The sequence below is a fragment of the Hemiscyllium ocellatum genome, chromosome 7 (assembly GCF_020745735.1).
Source record: "Hemiscyllium ocellatum isolate sHemOce1 chromosome 7, sHemOce1.pat.X.cur, whole genome shotgun sequence".
In the NCBI taxonomy this organism is placed as follows: Eukaryota; Metazoa; Chordata; class Chondrichthyes; order Orectolobiformes; family Hemiscylliidae; genus Hemiscyllium; species Hemiscyllium ocellatum.
The window spans coordinates 80,965,868-80,977,937 of NC_083407.1; the positions used below are offsets into that span (position 1 = coordinate 80,965,868).

General features: G+C 39.2%; 1 protein-coding gene across 1 annotated transcript in view; it reads right to left on the reverse strand.

Annotated features, from left to right (window-relative positions):
• Positions 1-3,867: 3,867 nt before the first annotated feature.
• Positions 3,868-12,070, reverse strand: part of tmeff2a (transmembrane protein with EGF-like and two follistatin-like domains 2a) — a 93,236-nt gene continuing 85,033 nt past the window's right edge. Inside the window, exon 10 of the mRNA XM_060827389.1 lies at positions 3,868-4,890. Within this exon, the coding sequence (XP_060683372.1) occupies positions 4,794-4,890 (97 nt within the window). The 3' untranslated portion in view covers positions 3,868-4,793. The remainder of the gene's footprint in view (positions 4,891-12,070) is intronic.

Consider the following 12,070-nt stretch of genomic DNA (forward strand, 5'->3'; position numbering starts at 1 on the left):
TTTTCTCCTCCCTAACTCTGGGAATGTGGATATCAATTGTAGCAGACACCTCATACCTCAAAAATATTTTATTCACCCAGTTGTAGCTCTTAAGCTAAGAATGGTTATGAACAATTACGGATGCAGAGATTGGAGGTTTGCAGAGTATGAAAGCAGGTTGGTAATTAATGAAAGTATTTCAGTTACAGACTTCAATTTTTTTATATGCAGTAATGGTTTTAATTTTAGCAATGAAATAACTTTTTGTTTGTATCTTTAGTTAACAAAAGGATGTTAATTGTTAAGCAAAACAATATTGCAAGCATATCTTGTAATGCCCCATTGGTGTGATAAAATTGCACAAGCAATAAAAACTGCCTGATCAAAAACATTGACTAGGTATCATATAAAATACTTTGTGTGAAGGCTCTAAAAGAGGTATTTTTTTTGTGAACGTATTATTCACTGTAGTAATACTAACTGTCACAAATTATACTCATAGTAATGGACTGGATTTTGCTCTTAGTGGAGAAGAAGTACCATCAACCATTGATTTTAGTCTCTCTTGCCCACAGACTTTCAATGGGCTTTTGCACAACAGCCTTTATGAATGGTTCAAACACTTGTGTATTGCCCCAATCAATCAGACTGAATGATCTTTAAGGAGCAATGCAAATTTTGAATAAGGAAATGTAAGTTAGAATAGCTCATTCAATGTCAAATCAATAACAACTTATTTTTATATAAAGCAGGAAATCTTGAGGGTTGGTAGGTAGCTCCAGATGTAAGAATCTCTCCAGGACTTGTTGGCTATGGATAGCATTCATTGCATGGTTCAACTGATTGATAACCAGCCTGCTAATCCCTTCACCATTCCCTATTATTCCACAAAGGGGCAAAATGAGTGTGAAGATATAAAACAAAACAATTTATGTAGCACTTTTAACTTACTAGATATCCCAATGCAAATCACAGGTGCATTATAAAACAAAATATGTTACTGAGCCATTGGAAGATCAATTGGCCTGGATTTTCTGATGGCCAGACAGTCATCATGTGAACTTAGGTGGGTGTTGAGTCTGGGGACCCTATGGAATCTCCATCATAGTACACTGTGAAGGAATCATCTGGGAAATTGAATTTTCCTCTGGGCAATCTCTCTGCACACCTAAAACCGATTTAAATCTAACCTTGGAGGGTTCTGATAAAATTAAAGTTACTCAGGCAAGGTTAGACTATTTAAATAGTTAAATATCACACAACATCAGGTTATAGTCCAACATGTGTATTTGGAAGCACCAGCTTTCAGAGCTCTGCTCCTTCAGTTGGTTGTCCTGGTTATAACCTGGTGTTGTGTGATCTTTAATTTTGTATATCCCAGTCCATCACCGACACCTCCAAATCGTGACTATTTAAATACATAGTCTAACTCCCGAGTAACTATTAAACTGATCCCATACTTACACGCACAAACACACACCCAGTTACACCTCCCAAAAACTACTTAAACCTATCCATCTGGCAACCTATCCATACGGCATCCTATCCCAGCATCCTGTCCCCCTTCCTTTCCCTAGCAGTTCCTATATGCCCGACTAATTTGCTATCCTACCTCTGGCACCCCACACTCTTCGTATCAGCCACCATTCTTACCAGGCATTTTATCCTATTGGCACCTGACCACTTACTTTATGTATTTACTGTTTGACAGCAGCTGACAAAGTGGTTGTTTATAGCTTTTAAAGTTCACAATACAACAACTGACTGCTGTGAAAAGGAGGCATGGTTTACCTTCCTCTGACAGTTCTGTGCTATGAAAGAACTGTCAGAATTGAAGTACAACTCTGCATTTCTGAGGGAGCCTTGATTGGAATCTTCTCTTAGAAATGTGGACCTCTCTTCTTTCACAAAAGGCCAATCTGTGTGAGATTCCTGGAAAAAACTTGATCTTATGGCAGTGTCTTAAATGAGGGAAGGGAGGTAGAGAAATGCACTTAAGGAATTCTAGAGGTTTAGGCTTGCTTAGCTAAAGGCACAACCACCAAAGGTGGAGGGATTTTACAAATCAGGATGGTCAAATAATCAAAATTAGAGATAATCATATGATGTCGGACCAGAAATAGGCTGTTCGGTTAATTGAGTCCGTCATTCAGTGAGATTTTTGGCTGATCTGGTAATCCTTAATTCCACTTTCCTGCCTAATCCCCACAACCCTTGATTCCCTTAATAATTAGAAATCTATTAATCTCAGCCTTGAATGTACTTAACAACACAGCCTCAATAGTCCTCTGCAGTGAATAGTTCCTGATTCTTTACCCTTAAAAGAGAGAAAAAAGTCCTCATCTCTGATGGGTAACCCTGAGATTATGCCGCTTGGTTTTAAACATTTCCTCTCTGCATCTACCCTGTCAAGCTCCCCAAGAACCTTGAATGTTTCAAAAAGATCTCTCATTCTTCTAAACTCCAGTATGTACAAACTCAAACCTCTGCTCATAAAGAAAATTTCTCCATATCTAAGGTCAACCTAATGAACCTTCTTTAGCCCATAATCCTGTATATCTTTGCAAAGGGAACAATAACTGTTCACAGTATTCCAGCCTTAAATACTTTAGAATGTTGTTTGGCTTGAGATACAGAAGTATGTTGGTGGGGAAACTAATAAAAAGCAATAAGAAAATAAGAATTGTGATTTTCTTTTCAAGACATTGCTTGACTTGAAGTGAAAGTACATTAGCAAACACAGTGGTGACAGAACAGGACTTGGCGTAAATTAAAACACAGCAGCAGAGCTTCAGGTGACCTCAAGTTAACATGGGGCAGATTATGAGAGACTACCCAGAAGTACATTGGTACAGTCAAGAGGTAACAAGTGAGTGAATAATGATTTCAGTAGTGGATGGGTCAAGAAAGATACAAAAGTACAGAGGTGAAAATAGCAGATAGATACACTTGCAGTGATTGTGCAAATGTAATCAGAAGCTGAACTCAAGATGAAATACAGTATATCAGGTATATAAAATGAAATAGAGAGAAAGAGAGTTGGGGAGAGAAGAAAATGTAATTTTTAAAAAGTAAATTAGAAACAATAATGATTAAAATCTTGTGGAAAAAGAGCCCTCACTTGTTGAAAGTTAATTTTCAGGACCAGAGTGATGGTTTGACAATAATTAATATTTATCAGGTAGTTAAAAAAAATTACATGTAGTGGAATGGAAAGCCCTAAGCTTTTGCTCAGAGAAATTAGTATACATCAGTCACACAAGTACAGGAACTTCATGTAATTCATTGCTCAGTCCCTTGGTGAGATACCTTTCCAGTAAAAGCTACTACCTGATTTATTTTAGTGTTGTCATTAGCCTCGCCATTATTTCTGCAGCAAAATCTGGAGCATAATTTTATGAGTAACCAAAAATGCTCAAATATTTATGTATCTGCATATAGCAATATACATAAGATTTAAATGGTACATGCACTTTTAAGTAAGAAAATAGAAAATGTGCTATAATGTCATTTTGTCCTGCTCTGATTCTCACATTGGAAAAAGAATGCTTATTCCCTTTACAGAAAAGAGGAAATCTGATTAACACTTGACCCCATGTGTAATATATAGGAATTGTTCAGCATACACCAGAGTAAGTTATTTGTGTTTAAACTCTGCTTGCATTGTGCTTGATTCAAGGCAATTTAGTTGGCTGAATTTGTTCAGCAATTTATGTCTAATTCTAAATATACGATTCAGGTTTCCAACTTTCGGCTCTACTCAATTGCTTAGACAATGTCTGGGATGAGGCCATAGAATTGTTAAAGGGTACATAGTAATGGTAAACAGAGACTAATAAACAATTCAAAACTGCCTATTTGTGAAGTAATATTTTTATTTTTGTCATATTATTATGAAACGTTAGCACTGGAAATGTATATTTCAAATGAGGATCCATAACAGAGCAAAACAATGCCCTAACTATTCTTTGTCATTATCAAAAAGTACATGTGTGATCCTCTAGTTACTACCACTTTGGTCAATGCAACACATTTAATCATTGTTTTTGACAAAGGGTGACCTGTAACCAATTGGTAAAAGTTGCGTAAAATGTACGTTCTTCTGTTTATGTAAACGGTGCATTTTGAGTTAGCCTAGTGCAAAAGCACACACAATATAAAATAGGATACTTCACTAATTACATTGATCATAATTTATCTGTTTAAATTGAGACAGCCTTGTTGACTGATCCTTTCGTTATGGTGTGTTACACTGTCATGTATACAATACTACTGAATTCAGATAAATAGCATTGTCCTTATAAATGTATGGATCTTTTTAATACTCACTGGCCTTCGTAACAAGTGAGTAAAAAAAATTATGATAAACCTCTGGTTAACTCATAGCTTCCCAAAATTAATTTTTAATTAACAGTATAGAATCTTATTTTCTCTACTTAACATAGGTAATATCTGACTGAGCATACAAATTACTTGCTTCTTAAAAAAAATTCAAAGCACATTTTCATCTTTAAAAAATTCAGAAACATCACAGAAGTATTTATTTTCCATTAGTCCAGCTTTATAGTACTTCATGTGCAAATTAAATCAATATTGTGATATAAATCGTTAACCATTTATTTTTATTACAGAAAAACACATCAAGACACTATATACTATTTGAAATATATTCAGACATAATCAAATATAACTGTAGTATATGTATTCATTGGTGTAGTATACCACAAATGCAAGGCAACATGTGTTGTTCCATTTTGTATGATAATAGTCCAAACTGTGTAATTATTTTTGCAGCTGTACAATCATGCTTTTTTTTAAATTAATCTTGTTGATGCTCTTGTTGTGTTGTCGGAACTGTAATGTGTTGCATTTTGCTTCTGTCTTTGAATTCTGTTGCCCCGGGGACATTTTCTGCAGATAAGAATAATATTACTAATTCACAGAAATGGAAGATTATCTTTTACTTCAAAGCAATTTATACATTTCTGCAACACAAGAACAAATGGCTAAGAACCCATGGTGTATTATGAAATAGTTGGAATGTTTTCATATAAAGACATTTCAAAATATATCAAAATTCACTGCTACATAATTTCCATTTTTATCAATCGATGCAGTTTAAATAGATAGAGAAGGAAATAACACCTGTTCAGCTAAATTAGTCATTTCAATAATTGGAACCTAAATGGAAAAAAAAGGCCTAAAATGTCATACACCTTTATAATTTCTGAGGAAATCAGTATCCTCTGGCAGCTTTCCCTACTACTGATCCTTCATATAAGAGCCTCAATACTCAGTGTTGGCAATCTGATCATCACATCAAACATAAAACTTGCCACTATGCACAAATACAAATATTGCAAACACAATCACTACATAATGATGAAAAGGAAAACAAATTATTATGTTTGATGTGAGCTGCATTTTTTCCAGCACAGAAGGCATAGCAAGGGAGCTTGATATCTTCCTATTACCATATCACCAGCAGCAGATCACCTAGGGGACGGCTAACTGAACACTTGCATGGTCAATTAAGGGTTACGTCCTGCACCAAAAGGTATTTCACCTTTGTCACTTCTGCCTGCTGCCACAAGAGAGATTGTCAGACAAGTCTATCCATTCCCCCAGCAAGCACCAGAGCAGGGTCGCTCCTTGATGGATACTTCATGATCCATGGAGGAATCCTTTAATATCAATGACTGTCTGCACGTCAAGTGTTTCTGGTGCACCGGATTCCCATTCCCCAAAACATGAATTGTCAGGTCCTGTTTGTCGAGATGTAGTTTTCCCAAACTAAATTCATCTATGTGAGGGCATCTTGCCATTATTGTACCATCCCCTAGGAGTTGCTGTCTCAGAGATAGCCATTGCTAGCAGTGATATTACTGAGGTCCTAGCTGGATGTAAATTTGCTCGCTGAGCTGGGAGGTTCATTTCCAGACGTTTTGTCACTCTACTAGGTAACATCTTCAGTGGGCCTCAGGCGAGGTCCTAGCTGTCTGACTGGGATAGCAGCCTTCTTTTTTTTGGTGTGAAGGGGACAGGAATTGTCCTCAATTTGATGTGGAGTGGTCACAGGCAGTGTGTCCTCAGGATCTTGTCACATGCTAGAACTGAGTTGGGTTTTGGAGATGGGACATGGTCATCAGTTAAAAAAAAATGGCCGATATGCATATTATGTTAGGAGAAAGTAAATAACCAAAGTACATAATTACTTTTCTTCAATGAATGTCAAAACAGCCATTAAGTCAAAAATAGGAAAAACAAGTTCCATCACATGCTTCTTTGTGTGCATCAGAACTAGTTTCTATGCAAATACACTATAATTCAAAAATAGATGTAGCTCTCAATAATTTAAGCTTCATTAACTAAGTTCTCACTTCCACAATATTTTGGGCATTTTAATAAGAATAAACTTGCAAGAAATCCCTAATTTTAGTCACTTAACTGTGAATAATCAAAAACTAAGTATCTGCAGATCAGTAGTGTATGTTTGCATTCAAATCTGCCATGTTATTTCTTCGTTCACAGAATGTGGTTATTATGAGCAAACCAACATTTATTGACCAATCGTAATTGTCCTTAAGAATGTGGTAGTGAGTGGCTTTCTTGAACTGCTGTGTGGGGTACACCCAGTGCTTTTGGAGGGAGAATTCAAGGACCATGACAATATTTGGAAGACTGTATCAATGGAGCTTTGGCAAGTTATTGCAGTGCATCTTGTAATGCATTTGGTATCCATGGTGCCTTTCCCATGCAATCATGCAGTATCAGTGTTGAAAGTGCTTGTTGTAGCCAAGGAGTTTACACCTCACTTCAAAGAAGGGGACCTGGAGGCACTGATAGACTGGCTGGTGGAGAGGAGGGCTGTGCTCTTTCCTGCAGACGATCAAAGGAAATCATTAGCACTTGTGACATTTCATGATCACATTTGGTGATCACATCATTGGCAAGTCTCCACAGTTGGTTGTGGAGGCATCTGCTCAGGTTCAGGCAGAAGATGACCGCATGGTTTGCCATTAATGATTTCTTGCAAATGCACAGTCACAGAAACTGCATGCATGGAGACACTCAATAAAAACTGGATTGAAAGACTGGATGAGTCCACCAACATTACCAGTACCTTGCAGCCTCTGGCACATGTGTGTGTACTGCTGTCTTCGCACACAAGTTTTTAGCTACCATGGAAAGCTAGGTTGTGCAGAGTGTTCAATGGCTTCTTGAGATGCATGCAGATCTGTAAACCATCACTTTAGCCATTGATGTTCAGCATCAGCAGCAAGGCGAGAATTTGACGAGTTACTTTAACCTCATTCCAGGTGCCCCTCTTCACAACGAGGCAAGTTGGTGCCATTAAGCACCTGGATCAGGTAGGAACCACATATAGATGGCCAAAGGGTTTCGTCTCCAGTCACCCCAAAGGGGCCAGGCCTCACCACCTCCTGCTGCCAATGATCCCCAACCCTGTAGAAGATGCAGCTGAGGAGATTGTGCCTACAACTGGCCAGAATCCTCTCCATTGCTTTGGGAGATTTCTGCCCACAAAAGCATCTGGAATTGTTTGCCCAAATAGTCCAGGTTAACAGGATCAATGGGGGAAAAGAAATGGAAAATTGGAGCAGGAGTAGGCATTTTGACCACTTGACCCTACTCTGCTATCCATTATGATCATGACTGGTCATCAAGCTCAATGATGATACAGCAAACTCCTTCTATTCCAGCTGCAGAATGCAGGATTTTGCCTGGATATAGTGGGAGGGTAATGAAAAAAAGCGCTGAGGCAATATACGTGGCCCAAGTGACATATTACTGTAAATCTGCTTTCACTTCTATGAATATACATATTCTTTCAACTGTGACATATCTGATCAAGTGTTATTACAGTAGTAGGACCTGCTTATGTGACTACCAAGTCAAAGTTAAACAGTGAGTTCGTTAATCTGAAGGAGGGCAGAAGTTACATTGAGGTATTATTCATCTTCAAGAAGTACCCTGGATTAGTCATAGAGCTGTACAGCATGAAAACAGACCCTTTGGTCCTACCAGATATCTTAAAATAACCTAGTCCCTATGTCAGCATTTGGCCCATATCCCTCTAAACCTCTACTATTCAGTTACTCATCCAGATACCTTTTTAAATTGTATCAACCTCCACCATTTCCTCTGGCAGCTCATTAGATACATGCAGGACCCTGTGTGAAAAGCTGCCCCTTAGGTCCTTTTTGAATTTTTCCCTGCTCACTTTAAACATACGCACTCTAGTTTCGGAGTCCCCCACCCCAGGGAAAAGACCTTGTCTATTTACCCTATCGGTGCCCCTCATGATTTTACAAACGTCCTTAAGGTCACCCCTCAGCCTCTGACACTCCAGGGAAAATAGCCCTAGCCTAATCAGCTTCTCTCTTTTGCTCACATCTTCCAACCCTGGCAACATTCTTATAAATTATTTTTGAACCCTTTCAAGTTTCACAACATCTATCTACAGCGGGGAGACCAGAAATGAACGCTGTATTCCAAAAGGGGCCTAAACAATGTTTTGTAAAGCTGCAACTGGATCTCTCAACTCTTATAGTCAATACACTGACCAATAAAGGCAAGCATACCAAACGCTTTCTTTACTATCCTATCTACCTGCCACTCCACTTTCAAGGAGCCATGAACCTGCACTCCAAGGTGTCTTTGTTCAGTAACACTTCCCAAGCTCTGACAATTAAGTGTAGAGGTCCTGCCTTGATTTGCCTTTCCAAAATGCAGCACCCCACATTTATCTAAATTAAACTCCATCTGCCACTCCTCGGCCAAATGGCCCATCTGATCAAGGTCCTGTTGAACTCTGAAGTCACCTTCACTGTCCACTACGCCACCGATTTTAGTGTCATCTGCAAACTTACTAACCATACCTCCTACGTTCACATCCAAATCATTTATATAAATGATACAAAGCAGTGGACCCAGAACCGATCCTTGTGGCATTTTGCTGGTCACAGGCCTCCAGTCTGAAAAACAATCCTCCACCACCACCCTCGGTCACCTACCTTTGAGCCAATTCTGTATCCAAATGGCTAGTTCTCCTTGTATTCCATGTGATTTAACCTTGCTGACCAGTCTACCATGTGGAATTTTGTCAAATGCCTTACTGATGTCCATATAGATCACATTGACTACTCTGCCTTTATCAATCCTCCAGTCAACTTTTGAAAGTTCTTACATAATACTGTCAAAATTGGCCTTCTTCCAGTTTTGAACTTTAACTTTTAGATCCAGTCTATCCTTTTCCATCACTATTTTAAAACTAATAGAATTAGGATCAATGGCACCAAAGTGCTCTCCAACTGACACCTCAGTCACTTGCTCTGCCTTATTTCCCAACAGGAAATCAACTTTTCCTCCTTCTCTAATGTGTACATTCACAATTTCCTTGTACACACTTAGCAAATTTCACTGCATCCAAACTCTTAACACTATGGCAGTCCCAATGTATATTTTGAACTTAAAATCTCCTACCATTACAACTATATTATTCTTACAGATAACTGAGATCTCTTTACAAATTTGCTTCTCAATTTCCCGCTGAGTATTGGGAGCATCTATAGCACAATCCCAATAAGGTAATCATTCCTTTTGCCTTTCTCAGTTCCACCCAAATAACTTCCCTGGAGGTACTCCGAGGAGTATCCTCCCCAAGTACAGCTGTAATGTTATCCCTGAATAAAAACATTAAGCTGCCAGTCCTGTCCATCCCTGAGTCAGGTCTCTGTTGTCTCTATGACATCCCAGTTCCATGTTCCCAATCATGCCCTGAGTTCAACTGCCTTAGGTGTTAGGCCTCTTCCATTGAAATAAATGAAGTTTAATTTATCAGTTCTACCTTGTTCTTTGCTATGTTCCTGCCTGCCCTGATGGCTTAACTTGCTCCTTTTTCGAAGTGCACCAGTCTCAGACTAATCTCTTTTCTCACTATCTCCCTGGATCCACCCACCCTAATAACTTTAATCCTTCCGAGCAGCTCCAGCAAATCTCCCTGCCAGTATATTTGTCCCCTTCCATTTCACGTGCAATCTGCCCTCCTTATGCAGGTCACTTCTACCCCAGAAGAGATTCCAATGATTCACAAATGTGAATGCATCAATTCCTCAGCCACACATTTATCTGTTCTCACTAACTTGTGGCACCAGGGGTGATCCAGATATTACTACCCTCAAGGACCGACAGGAGTTGAATGAAACCCTAGAAGAGTATAAAGGCAGTAGGTGTGGCAACTCAGGAGGACAAGAAGGGGACATGAGATAGCTTTGGGTTAAGGAGAATCCAAAGGGATTCTAATAATACATTAAGGACAAAAGAGTAACAAGGGAGAAAATAGGGCCCCTTAAACAGCAGCAAGGCCATTTATGTGTGGAACTGCAGGAGATGGGGGAGATAGTAAACGAGTATTTTGCATCAGTGTTTACTGTGGAGAAGGATATGGAAGCTAGAGAACATTGGGAAATAAATAGCAACATTACAAAAAATGTCCATATTACAGAGGAGGAAGTACTGGACATCTTAAAATGTATAAACATGGATAAATCCCTTGGACCTGGTCAGGTGTACCTTAGAACTCTTTGAGAAGCTAGGGAAGTGATTAACAGGCACCTTGCTAGGATATCTGTATAATTAATAGCCACAGGTGAGGTGCCAGAAGACTGGAGGTTGGCTAAAATGATGCGACTATTTAAGAAAGGTGGTAAGGTAAAGCCAGGGACCTAGAAACTGGTGAGCCTAACATCAGTGGTGGACAAGTTATTGGAGGGATTCCTGAGGGACAGGATTTACATGTATTTGAAAAAGCAAGGACTGATTAGGGATAGTCAACAAGATTTTGTGCATAGGAAATCATGTCTCACTTTGCAACAGATGTTAGGCATTGTTCATTCATGTATTCATCCGTGCAGTCACGACTTAGCACTTTAATGAGACCATCATGGAGGCCAAAGACAATACTAAACATCTTGCCTGCACTCACTTTTTTAAAAAAAAATCTGTTTAGGCTCATTTTGAATTTTTAATCTATGTTTGCATTATTCATTTTTCTTGTAGTTAGCAACTAATAAATGCACTTCTTTGTTAACTCGAGAAAACCTGGTTGAATTATTTTTTTCTCTCCTGGGATGTGGGCATCATTGGCTGGCCAGCATTTATTGCCCATTCTCGGTAGCCCTTGAGAAAGTGGTCGCAAACTGCCTTCTTGAAACACTGCAGTCTATGTGCTATAGGTCAACTCACAGTGCCTAGGGAGTGAATTCCAGGATTTTGACCGAGCCACAGTAATGGAACTGCAAGACATTTCCAAGTCTGGATGGTGCATGGCTTGGAGGGGAATTTACAGGGAGTGGTGTTCCCATGCTGCTTTTGTTCTTCTAGATGCAAATGGTCATGAGTTTGGAAGGTGCTATTAAAAGATCTTTAAATTTTTGCAGTGCATCTTGTAGATGGAACACTGTTGCTAACGAGCATTGATGGTGGCCCGAGTAGATGTTTGACAATGTGGTGCCAGTCAATTGGCTTGCATTTTCCTGGGTGGTATCAAGTTGGTTGAGCGTTGGAGCTGTACTCATTCAGGCAAGTGGGGAATATTCCATTATTCTCCTGACTTATGCCTTGCAAATGGTGGACAGGCAAATGGTGGAAGTCAACATGCGAGTTATTTGCTAAGTATTCCTAGACTCTGATCTGTTCTTACAGACAATGTATGTATACGGTGAGTTCACTTGAGCTTCTGGTCAATGGTAATCCCCAGGCTGTTGATAGTTCCTTTAAAAGCAAACTTCCTTTAGACTGGGGGAAAGGGAAGGGATCCTTTCTAAATTAGCCTTGTGTCTAACTGACAGAGGGCACATGAATAAAAAGGGAAGCTAGTTCAACTCTCCTCACCCAGGAGCTGAATGATTTGTCTAGAACTGTAACAGATTGGGAAACCTCTCCTGGAGACTACTTGTAACACGCTAAGTTCCTGACTGACCATGACTAACCCCTTGGACTGAGATTAGGTGATGCTCTTGACTGAGTATTGCAGCAACTCCTGCCTGATTGCAGACCCCTTCACTTTTCT